General features: G+C 42.3%; 1 protein-coding gene across 4 annotated transcripts in view; it reads left to right on the top strand.

Moving 5' to 3' along the window:
- The window catches only part of TC2N (tandem C2 domains, nuclear), a 112,005-nt gene that overhangs the window by 46,816 nt on the left and 52,402 nt on the right, over positions 1 to 12,787 (top strand). For all 4 annotated transcript variants that reach the window (XM_073609685.1, XM_073609684.1, XM_073609682.1 and 1 more), the window contains 2 exons: positions 7,219 to 7,449; positions 11,507 to 11,677. In XM_073609685.1, coding sequence (XP_073465786.1) covers positions 7,219 to 7,449; positions 11,507 to 11,677 — 402 coding nt within the window. The remainder of the gene's footprint in view (positions 1 to 7,218; positions 7,450 to 11,506; positions 11,678 to 12,787) is intronic.

The following is a 12,787-nucleotide window of genomic DNA, read 5'->3' as shown; positions in this document are numbered from 1 at the left end:
TCCTTTTTTTCCCCACAAATAGAGCTTTCCTTTGGTGGTATTTTATCTTCTCTGTGGTTTTTATTTTTTGCACTATAAACAAAAAAAAAGAGCGGCAATTTTGAAAAAAAAAACAATATTTTTTTAACTTTCTGCTAAAAAACATTCCCAATAATTAAAAAAAAAAAAAAATCTAATTTCTTTATCAGTTTAGGTCAATATGTATTCTGCTACATATTTTTGGTAAAAAAAAAAATCCCAATAAGCGTATATTGACTGGTTTGCGTAAAAGTTATAGCGTCTACAAACTATGGGTTAGATTTGTGGACATTTTATATTTTTTATTGTTTTTACTTGTAATCAGCAATTTTTAATGGGAATGCGAAATTGTGGCGGACACTTTTTGGGGACCAGTGACACCAATACAGCGATCAGTGCTAAAAAAATGCACTGCCACTGTATAAATGAAACTGGCAGGGAAGGGGTTAACATCAGGGTGCGATCAAAGAGTTAAGTATGCTCCTAGGGAGTGCTGTGTGTGTGTGTGTGTGGGGTGGGGGGGGTTGCTGGGACAGGAGGAAAACAGAGATCAGTGTTTCTGCTTAGCAGAAACGCAAGATCTCAAATTTCCTCCCTCACAGAACGGCAATCTTCCTTGTTTACATAGGCAAACCACAGTTCTGCCTGTCCTCAGAACGACCGGCAGGTTCTGGTGGCCGCTGGACGCGCTGATTGGCTCCCGCTGTGTCCAATCACAGCGGGAGTGGGGCTCCGGTGGCGCACCCCAGAGCCCTTTAAAGATATCACATACAGGTACGTGATTTTGCGCTTAAGGGCCACCCTGCCGCAGTATATGTATGTGGGGCGGTCCTTAAGCTGTTTTAAAGGGTAACTCTACTTTTGAAGGAAAAAAAAAAAAAAAGCAAATAAAAAAAATATAGACTATAGTGTATACAATTGCAACAAAAGTCGTATTGTACTTGAATGTTATTAAAAATTAATTTTCCTTTTTAATCTGCAGTAATTTTTTTAACATGCAATATGGCAACCTGGAGGTGTTCTGTTCACAGATGGCATACAGAAATCTCCTTTCAGATGGCCCAGGTTACATAGTTACATAGTAGGTGAGGTTGAAAAAAGACACAAGTCCATCAAGTCCAACCTATGTGTGTGATTATGTGTCAGTATTGCATTGTATATCCCTGTATGTTGTGGTCGTTCAGGTGCTTATCTAATAGTTTCTTGAAGCTATCAATGCTCCCCGCTGAGACCACCGACCGTGGAAGGGAATTCCACATCCTTGCCGCTCTTACAGTAAAGAACCCTCTACGTAGTTTAAGGTTAAACCTCTTTTCTTCTAATTTTAATGAGTGGCCACGAGTCTTGTTAAACTCTCTTCTGCGAAAAAGTTTTCTCCCTATTGTGGGGTCACCAGTCCGGTATTTGTAAATTGAAATCATATCCCCTCTCAAGCGTCTCTTCTCCAGAGAGAATAAGTTCAGTGCTCGCAACCTTTCCTCATAACTAATATCCTCCAGACCCTTTATTAGCTTTGTTGCCCTTCTTTGTACTCGCTCCATTTCCAGTACATCCTTCCTGAGGACTGGTGCCCAGAACTGGACAGCATACTCTAGGTGCGGCCGGACCAGAGTCTTGTAGAGCGGAAGAATTATCGTTTTATCTCTGGAGTTGATCCCCCTTTTTAATGCATGCCAATATTCTGTTTGCTTTGTTAGCAGCAGCTTGGCATTGCCTGCCATTGCTGAGCCTATCATCTACTAGGACCCCCAGGTCCTTTTCCATCCTAGATTCCCCCAGAGGTTCTCCATCCAGTCTATAGATTGCATTCATATTTTTGCCACCCAAATGCATTATTTTACATTTTTCTACATTAAACCTCATTTGCCATGTAGTTGCCCACCCCATTAATTTGTTCAGGTCTTTTTGCAAGGTTTCCACGTCCTGCGGAGAAGTTATTGCCCTGCTTAGCTTAGTATCGTCTGCAAATACAGAGATTGAACTGTTTATCCCATCCTCCAGATCATTTATGAACAAATTAAATAGGATTGGTCCCAGCACAGAACCCTGGGGAACCCCACTACCCACCCCTGACCATTCTGAGTACTCCCCATTTATCACCACCCTCTGAACACGCCCTTGTAGCCAGTTTTCAATCCATGTACTCACCCTATGGTCAATGCCAACGGACCTTATTTTGTACAGTAAACGTTTATGGGGAACTGTGTCAAATGCTTTTGCAAAATCCTGATACACCACGTCTACAGGCCTTCCTTTATCTAGATGGCAACTCACCTCCTCATAGAAGGTTAATAGATTGGTTTGGCAAGAACGATTCTTCATGAATCCATGCTGATTACTGCTAATGATACCGTTCGTATTACTAAAATCCTGTATATAGTCCCTTATCATCCCCTCCAAGAGTTTACATACTATTGATGTTAGGCTAACTGGTCTGTAATTCCCAGGGATGTATTTTGGGCCCTTTTTAAATATAGGTGCTACATTGGCTTTTCTCCAATCAGCTGGTACCATTCCAGTCAGTAGACTATCTGTAAAAATTAGGAACAATGGTCTGGCAATCACTTGACTGAGTTCCCTAAGTACCCTCGGATGCAAGCCATCTGGTCCCGGTGATTTATTAATGTTAAGTTTCTCAAGTCTAATTTTAATTCCGTCCTCTGTTAACCATGGAGGTTCTTGCAGTCAGTCCCCTAATGATGTGATGCCAAAAATTCTCCCCAAAAGCCTGCTGGGATGGGTGATGTGGGTATCTCAGGAGGCTTCAGGCAGCTGGGGACATCATTAACGCCTAGGTGAGAAGGGCTAAAGCACCAGTTCCGCTCCCCAGAAAAACTATTTTATTTGCGATTTTCCTGAAAGGAAATGGAGAAAACGGAATGGGAGTGAAGGTCGGCAGGTTAACAACATTATGAGAACAATGGAACAGCTACGTAGCTTGAAACAATGACCAGATTTTCTAAACTATCTGGGTCTCCTGGATCATTTTTAAAGACTCACCCTAATTTCAAGCACATACCGTATAACAAACACCTGTAGGCAGGTGCAGTTAGCTAGCCTGCCACTAGGTGGCTCTATTCCAAAATAGTGTCATCAGGTGCTAGGCCCCTAATAGCTGGAGCCCTCCTGCGGTGATGTTATGGGAGAGTCAGGACCAAGATATAAGCCAGGTTGGGAGGAGTCCTAGTACAGTTGGGGCTTGCGAGCCAAACACCCCACGCCTGTATGGATGTAGCCAGCTAATGGAGGCCCTGGCTGCGTAAAAGTAGACCTGCACCCAAAAGAGAAGGCTATGAACTCTCTGACCCTTATGAAGGCGGGATGCGAAAGGCCTTATAGGCCTGGCCAAGAGTTGCCTGAGTGAGGCTATCGCCTTGGAGAATCCCACGAGAGAGGTGTACTCATGGGAGGAGGTGACCATAGTGGTCCTATTCCAGTGAGTACTAATGACCCCAGGTGGAAGGAGAGACTGTTAAAGGGAGATGGCCGCTTTAAAGTACTGCACGATACTTTCACATGTGACTACTGCAAACCGTGCACTAAATGTGATTGACTATGTACTGTCAAGCAACCCTGAATATAGGTTAATGTGATGTAACTGTTGTGCCATTTCTCAAATGCCACCAGTAAAGTGCAGAAACTCTATGTGTGGACATTCCTTTTCTTGAGAGATATAAAGGTCAACAGCCAGGTATGTGGTGTGAAGGACTCTAGTGTAGAGTGCGGAACAATATGGCGGAGCCTCAGCAGGAGGGTCACGGTTCTAGCAAGGAGAGGAGCGGGGCAGAGACTTGTGCTGTTGGCTCCAACATCCAGCTAACAGCAAAGACCCTCCTAACACACCAAGATGCCGCCCTACCCACATGTCACCCTTATCTCCCCCCCCCTTTTTTTTCTCTTTTCTCCTCACTTTCTTTCCTGACTCATCTGATAACTATCCCTCCTCCCCCCTCCATAATAATACTAGTAAAGCTTCCTGAAGACCGCCAGGCTACAAGTTACAAGTTACAATGCTGGACACATTACAAGCCATCCCAGTCCTCAACCATGATCTCATTCCTCGTTTGCTTTGGCTTCCTCAGTCAAGAGACATAACAGCCCACCTTATGTATTGACTTCCCTGCCCATTCCTATATAAGAAAACGTATTGTCTGCAACACCTGCATATCTTCTGATCTCTCCCAGCTCAAAAGATACAATTACAGTTTTGGCTGGAATTTGGCCAATACTTAAATATTTTGGCAAGTAAGAGAGATCACATATATGGAAATGTGTCTTTTGTAAAACTCTTTATGGTCAGTCTGTACTCTCCAAACTGATGGAAGTAGAAAGTAGAACAAACACCACGTGAGGTCAGGACGTGTCTTGTATAAAAAAATATATATATATGAATTTGGCTCCAAAAAAAAATCTTTTTCTATCTTAGAAATTTGGGGAAGATCCTCTAGCGTTCTATTGGTTATTCAACATCGCTGGTACGCAATTCTCTGCAGGAAACCCAGCCTGGTCTCTCTGCCAGCTGAGGACTTACTGAAATGTCATTAGTGACATTGTACCAATAACACTGGTGACGTTGTCTCTCACTGTACAAATGTGGCTTACTGGGAGAGTCCAGGTTTGCACAGCTATTTACTAAAGGCGTACATAGAGTACACACATATTATCACCTCGTTGCACCGCCTAGCCGTGTCTCATCCGTTCTCCTCCGCTATGATCTGCTGCTATCATCAGTCTTCCTGCTAAAATGTAACCCTTTATGGCCACCTGTATGCCAACATGTAACCCTTTATGCTTTATGGTCACCACTCACCATTATGCCAACATGTAACCCTTTATGGTCACCACTCACCATTATGCCAACATGTAACCCTTTATGGTTACCACTCACCTGTATGCTAAGATGTAACCCTTTACGGTCAACTGTATGCAAGAAAACTACCATAAAGGTATTACTCAGGATCAAGAACGGCAATACGGGCAGGGCCAACCAATAGGGGGTTAGAGCAGGCCTTCCTGTGGGGATCTGGGGTCCCATCAGTTTAGTAGGGGGTTCAGGGGCAGAGAGCGGGCTTTTTTAAATATCTTTGGGTACATGCACAGTAATCTCATGGGCCATGGCTTCCAGCAAATAAATAAAAGACGGGAACAGAGAGGAGACTATTTATTAATTTTTTTGAAGGAGGTTAAGTAATGTTCCCTGCTGTGGTTTCAGACAAATTAAAATTAACCGCTTCAGGTCCGCCCCATAGCAGTTTTACTGCTCCTCCGGGTAGGGCGTGCGCATGCAAGCCGCCAGTGGCTTGCTCCCACCGTGACTGGATGGCCGCCGACACCAGCTGATTGTTCAGTACACGGGCAGAACGTCAATCTGCCTATGTGAACAAGGCAGATCCCCGTTCTGTCAGTAGGGAAGACATGGATCCTGTGTTCCTGCAAAGCAGGGACATGGATCCAAGCCTTCCCCCCCCTAGGAAAAGCACCTCCCACAGTTTAGAAAGACACTGGCTAGGCACCCATTTAACCCTTTGATAGCTCCTGATGTTAACCCCTTTCCCAGCCAGTGTCATTAGTACAGTGGCAGTGCATATTTTTAGCACTGATCACCGTCTTAGTGTCACTGGTCCCCAAAAAGTGTCAGTTAGTGTCCAAATTGTCCGCCGCAATATCGTAGTCCTGCTATAAGTCGCTAATCGCTGCCATTACTAGTAACAAATACATAAATAAAGATATCCCATAGTTTGTAGAGGCTATAACTTTTGTGCAAACCAATCAATATACACTTATTGGGATTTTTTTTTTACCAAAAATATGTAGCAGAATACATATTGGCCTAGATGAAGAAATTTGATTTGTTACTTTTTTTATTGGATGTTTTTTAGCAGAAAGTAAAAAATAGTTTTTTATTTTTCAATATTGGCAGTCTTTTTTTTGTTTATAGCTAAAAAAAATACAAAACGCAGAGGTGATCAAATACCACCAAAAGAAAACTATTTGTGGGAAAAAAATGACAAATTTTATTTGAGTACAGTGTCGCATGACCGTGCAATTGTCAGTTAAAGCAACACAGTGTAGTTTTGCAAAAAATGGCCTGGTCAGAAAGGGGGTAAATCTTACAGAGGTCAAGTGGTTAAAGGTTTTACCTCTTCTTCTATATTAAATAGGCCAGGGCAGGCTGGAACCTGATGGAGGACAAGGGCCTCTTCTCCACAACCCTGGCCCAGTGGTTGTGGGGGTCTGCAGACAGAGGCTTATCAGATCTGTGCTGGTAACGTCAGTGGTTGCTAGGGATGTGGTGGGTGCCAGCAACTCCTGCTTCTTAAGGAGCCATTGGCAGCAGGAAACGGTTATATACATATATAGGGGTGGTAGAAATACTAGTTTTATTTATGATGTTCGGCTCCTGCCCAAACAGCCAAAGTTTAGACAACCATTGGCTCATTGAGGGGCAGGTCAGGAAGACAGTATGGGGCCCCACAATTTCTAATGGTGGCCCTGAATACTAATACCAAGGGAGCCTGGAGAAGCAGGAAAGAATTATTTTAACCCTCATGTTATTCTTTATTTGTCCATCCCAAACTGTTAACATAGCTTTGTGCTATTTAAAGAGGAACCCCAGCCACAGAAAAAAAAAAAAAAAAAAGGCCTTGCAGCAATATTTTCAGGACAGTTCTCTGCCAGCACCTCTCACCACAGCTGCCCAGATGGGTCTCACTATTTTTTTAGGCCACACTTCCTTCTCAATGTGTTGACTCTACACACTTACTCTCTGGGATAGGATTCGTCATGTGTCTTCTCCTGGAATATCGGTGAGCTTTGTGTATTTCTTCCAGATCTGTGCAGTAATCCAGTGTGAGACTTCCTGTAATAAAGACCGCACACTGCTGCTCCATCTCCTTGTGCAGGGTCATTGGTCTTAACTCCGCCCCCTCCTGTAGTTTTCTTTAGTGGATGGAGCTTGCTTGGCCCCTCCCACAGCTCTGCTCGCTGCACAGGCTATGTACAGAACAGTGATGATGTCACTGTTACAAGGTGATATCTGGGTTTGCAAATACATTTGGTGCACACAAAGTGGATTAATATCTTTAGTGGCAATTGAAAAATATATTCAAATAAATGCATGTATTTAAAAAAAACAAAAAAACCCAACGGTAATGTAGATGTACAGATCCTTTTTTTAAATATATTTTCTGCTCCTTCCAGCCTTGCCAGACTCAGGATGTGTAGAGGCCCCCGGGAAAGGATCGCACATTGTGGATCACCCTCCAATGTCAGCTGTATCAATGAAACAGCAAGTGGGCTGCACAGAGGATTATCTGCTTTCCAAAATGCCCACAGACGGAAGAGCCATTCCATTTGTCGTTCCAACATTTGCACCGACGTATGTTCAGCCGAGAAACCTGACCAGCCCCACCCACATGGAAGGACTGAAAGGCAAGTGTGTTCTGTGCAATTCAAGGGACTAATGCTTCTCAAAACAACTATACATCTTTGTTATTTCCCGTAAAGGTGCCACCTCATCAGTGTCCATCAGTGCAGCTTATCAGTGCCACCTCATCAGTGCCCACCAGTGCAGCCTGATCAGTGTCCATCAGTGCCCACCAGTGCAGCCCATCAGTGCCACCTCATAAGTGCCCACCAGTGCAGCCTATCAGTGCCACCTCATCAGTGCAGCCCATCAGTGCCCATCAGATGGCCCTGGTGCCGCTCCTCCCAAACTGGCGCCTGAGAAAAACGGGACCCATGGTAGGGCCAGCCCTGACAGAGATGAGGCTGCCAATCACAGGCCATGTGCTGGAGCTACCTCCCTTGTCAGGAAAACTTGTCAAAAGCTATAAAAACACATCCAATAAAAAAAAAAAAAAAATTGAATTTCTTCATCAATTTAGGCCAATATGTACTCTGCTACATATTTTTGGTAAAAAAATCCCAATAAGCATATATTTATTGGTTTGCGCAAAAAGTTATAGCGTCTACAAACGATGGGATTGATTTAGGGACTTTTTATTTTTTTAATATTTTTTTTTTTACTAGTAATGGTGGTGATCAGCGATTTTTAGAGGGACTGCGCCATCGAGGCGGACAAATCTGACACTAAGGGCTAGTTTATACTTGCTTCAAAACAAGGCTTCGAATACGCTTTGTTAAAGCTTTCTGAACACCAGTCAAAGCTCCTGTCACTAAATAAAATGGTTAGCTTACAGTCCTGTTTACACCTTGCATTTGCTTTGGCTTTGCTTCAAAAATGATACCCCATGTAGCTTTAGTGGTGCTTCAAAGTGTCTTCAAAGCCTCCATAGAATTCTATGGCGAAGCACCTACAGCTTTTGAGAGGCTTTAATTCAGCTTTAGCTTCCCTTTGTTTTGGAGGAAGGTATGAGATATCCACACACATAGGGCATCTGCCAAGCTTCAAAAGAGCATCACCGAAGCATCAATAAACCTTCACCGAAACATCACAGAAGCATGCGTCTTCTACACCCCAGAGGATCTCCACAGTCTTCTTTGGCTTGTAGTGTAATATAAGAAGGGCTAAAATTGAAGCGCCACACCACTGCTAAGAGGTCCAGATACAACTTTATTCCAATAAAGGTCAATTCAAGAAAAATCTAACGGTCTAAGTGTCCCCTTTATCGGGGCTAGGAGATTATTATGTCAATCTGACATCAATACAATATCCACATCCACGGGGTCATAATTAAAACCAAACAGTCAATAGTAATGAGTGTGTTAAAGTAATCACATAAAAACGAGAACATGAGTGCTGAACAAAAATGAGAATATGGGTGCTGAAAAAAAAAAAAAAAAAAAAAAAGAGAGATAGATTATGGGTGAAATGTTAAAGTATAACTAAAAGAAAAACTTTTTTCTTCGTTTTGAATGGAGTGGAGAGGGTTTAGAACACCTCCCATTTTTTTTATTGCTGTCTGTGCCCCCCCCCCCCCCCGTTAAGGAGATTCACCCTCTGGTATGTGTCCTGTTTACCATTATCATTGAAAGTGAAAGTAAAAGAAAATCACAAATTTTGGGTTGTCCCCCGAAAAGTAATTCGGGAAAATCTTCCAATAGGGACACTAGTTTTGGTGACCTGGGGGGGTCCCCAAGGAATTCCCTTATCTTGCAGATGTTTTATCTCACTTCCTGTTTTGGCTATGGGACAGGAAGTTAAGGTAAATCTCCCCGATGGGACACAGATGGCAAAAAAAAAATAATCTGAGAGGGGTTATAACTCTCCCTTACTTTATCCAAAAAGGAGCAAAAAAAAAAAAAAAAAAAAAAAAGAATCTTCCAATGAAGACATTAGTTTTGGTGACCTGGGGGGTTCCCCAAGGGAATCCATTAATTTTCAGGTATTTTCTCTCACGTCCTGTTTGGCTATGGGACAGGAAGTGAAGGTAAATCTCCCCAATGGGACACAGATGGCGGAAAAAAAAAAAAAAATGGACAGGGGATATAACTAGGGTCGCACTGATACTAGTATCGGTGCCAGTGCCGATACCGAGTATTTGCACAAGTATCGGTACTTGCAGCAATACCTGAAACGGATACTTTCAGGCTCCGTTCTTTGAGCTGTCAGAGGGTCTCACCAGTGTTAAAGAAGTCTGGTAATTGGAGCTGTCAAAAAAAAAAAAGCAGCCGGAAATGTTTATTAACAAACATTGCTCAGCCCTGAAACACTAACATAAAAAGAAACATTGTTTCTTTTTGTACATTTCTGTTTATTCATCTGCAGATCAAAGGGATGAACAAATGTTCCTCTAATCAGCCTTACTCTAATCAGCCTTAATTAACTCCTTATTCTCCTCCATTTAATTATGTTCCTGTTTTTATAAATGATAAACAAACAAAACTTTTTTTTGTTTGCTTTGTTAGTGAATATTTTTACACATATATATTAACATATATTTACACAATTCACATTGAAAAAGCGCAAAATTAAAAAAAAACGATTTCATTTGTAATTAACTTTTCAATGCTTTGTACCATTGCTAATAGCTGAAGTTAAAACAAAACAGTTGCAGTAGGTATCGGTAATTGGTATCAGCAAGTACTAAAAAAAAAGAAAAAAAAAAAAAAAAAAGAAGTATTGGTACTCGTACTCATTGTAAAAAAAAAATGGTATTGGTGCATCCCTAGTTATAACCTTCTCTTGCTCTATTCAAAATGAAAAAAAAAAAAAAAAAGTTTTGCCCAATGTGACAGACCTAGCCGGGACAGAGGCTTTTGGAGGGGACTGAATGCTAGCCACTTGTCGACATATCATGGGCCCTGGCATTTGGGGGAACGGTGTTCTTTGTGAGCTGTATGCCTGGGGACCCTTGAGGTGGTGTTACTTTGGATTCAGGTCCATATCAGCCCCAAGAGACACAGACTCTGGGAACCCTGTATTTGCCATATTACAAATAGTGACTGATTCATACTGTTGGGACACATACTGTTAGATGCTAATGTCATCAACTCCAGCCACCTGTCTGTTGTCTTCTATATTGTAAATTAGTCTAGTGTGGCTTCTTTTTTCAGCCATTGTTGTCTGGGCTAATTAACCCTGCAATTGTATGAAGGAGTCCTGTGTTTAAACTTATGATAATGTATCATCTACTGTGTGAAGCTCAGTGACAACAAGTCTGACCTGTAGTGAAACCTGATTTATCATAACAATAAATGAATGAATGAACGAATGAATGAATGGAGTGACTTGTATAGCGCTACCTATGCGAACTGAATCGCCTCAGGGCGCTTTTTTTTTTTTGACCAGCCTGCTTAAAGGGATTAGTTAATGAGCTCATGTTAATTAGGTTTCTGGTCACAGGTGTATTTTCAGAGTCTTACTGTATATAAGACTTGTATTCCTTTTAATAAAAGTTCATTCCTGTTTGACCCTCAAGACAGAGCCTATTCTCGTACTTGGGGGAGAATTATTTTCTTGTTTGGCTGATTGAAGCGTTCGGTAGCTGCCTTTGTGTTCGGAAATGGAACATCTTAAACGGCTTTAACCCCTTTCATACTCGGGGTGTCATTACACCCATAGTTCTACTTTAAACCTAATAAAAAAAAAAAATAACTCAAACCTGGTATGTGTATAAATTGAACTATACATTCTACAATGTGATTGTACAGTCGTACAGATATGTTCTTTCTAGCCCCGATGAAGGGGGAACTTAGACCCCTGAAACGCGTTTGATATATCTTCAATTGTACCACTGACCTTTAATGGAATAAAGTTGTATCTGGACACCTTAGCAGTGGTGTGGCTCTTAAATTTCAGCCCTTTTTTACATCATTAAATCAACACCTGAGTCATTATCTGATGAGAGGGAGAATATTCCCTATAAAAACAATGTAAGAGGGAGAGGACAATAGGTCTGACGTGCTTTTACGTAAAAAAAGTTTGGTAAGTGACAGCTTTTATTTCACGCTGATCTTCTAATGTCAGCAGTAATTCCTCATCTTGTGACTCACATATCTGATGCCTTTACTTTCTGTCACTCAGGATCTGCAAGGGCCACATTCACAGACAGGAAGACGGAGCTGTCTGCAGCTTATCAGTATGGAGCGAACTATGACATCGTCTACAATCCGGGCTTCGTCCAGACGCACATGTCACCCGATCTGAACAGACGTGGAACGATGAGCCCAGACGCAGCTAGAATGTATGGCTCAGGTAAAAACCTGGGGTTACGTATTTAAAAAAGACCTGTTCATTGATATACCCCCCCTCCCCCAACATCTGTGTGGCTGCATTTGATGGGGTACAAGTGGCTGCATTTGATGGGGCACAGTGGCTGCATTTGATGGGGCACAGTGGCTGCATTTGATGGGGCACAGTGGCTGCATTTGATGGGGCACAGTGGCTGCATTTGATGGGGCACAGTGGCTGCATTTGATGGGGCACAGTGGCTGCATTTGATGGGGCACAGTGGCTGCATTTGATGGGGCACAGTGGCTGCATTTGATGGGGCACAGTGGCTGCATTTGATGAGCACAATGGCTGCATTTGTTGGGGGTTTTTTCAGTATTTTGAGCACCAGCCGCCACTGCTTTGGGGGACATTTTCTCAGCAACAGAGTCGAATTTATTGGGGAACGTAGGAAAGGTAAGTATTCTGCTTCTACTTTACAGCGACATGCTTGCTTGGCAGGGTCACTTTATTGATGACAAACATCTCACTTTATAGTTATATTATGACTTTGTCTTCCTGTTTCTCCGATACATTGTCTACACAGCAATCTATAGCAAATAATGATTTAGGACTTTCCTCTGATGATTAGGACATTAATCATGACAATGTTTGAACAACTTACATTGAAATATGAATGCTGCTACATAGTCAGACTGTGGTGATAGACTCCAGAAATGACAACACCACATTAGCATCAGCAATAATTCAACTTTTTTTGAGAGTTAACAGGTGTAGCACCCTTTAGTGATAAACGGATATGTACACGCATACCTTACTTTTAAGTACACAATGGGACCAGAGCATGTATGTAAAACAAAAATGTACTTAAAGTGAAGCAATACCTTTTTTCACTTCTCAATACATGTACAGCATTGCAATAGTCATTTACAGGCATAACTGATGCCCTAGGCAAGTTATCCGACCCCAAAATCGGATATATTGTAGTCCTGGGTCCCCTCTCGGTGCCCCCCAAGTTTGGTGTCCCTGTCATTTATGATTCGGGAGCAGTGCCATATCAAGCTGACCAAGATTTCCCATAATTGCCAACGTGTCCGTACTTCCGAGGCACTTTACATTCACTCGCGGGTATGT

The sequence above is a fragment of the Aquarana catesbeiana genome, linkage group LG13 (assembly GCF_042186555.1).
Source record: "Aquarana catesbeiana isolate 2022-GZ linkage group LG13, ASM4218655v1, whole genome shotgun sequence".
Classification (NCBI taxonomy): domain Eukaryota; kingdom Metazoa; phylum Chordata; class Amphibia; order Anura; family Ranidae; genus Aquarana; species Aquarana catesbeiana.
Note: the sequence above shows the minus strand (reverse complement) of the source record. Positions and strands in the feature narration are given on the sequence as shown.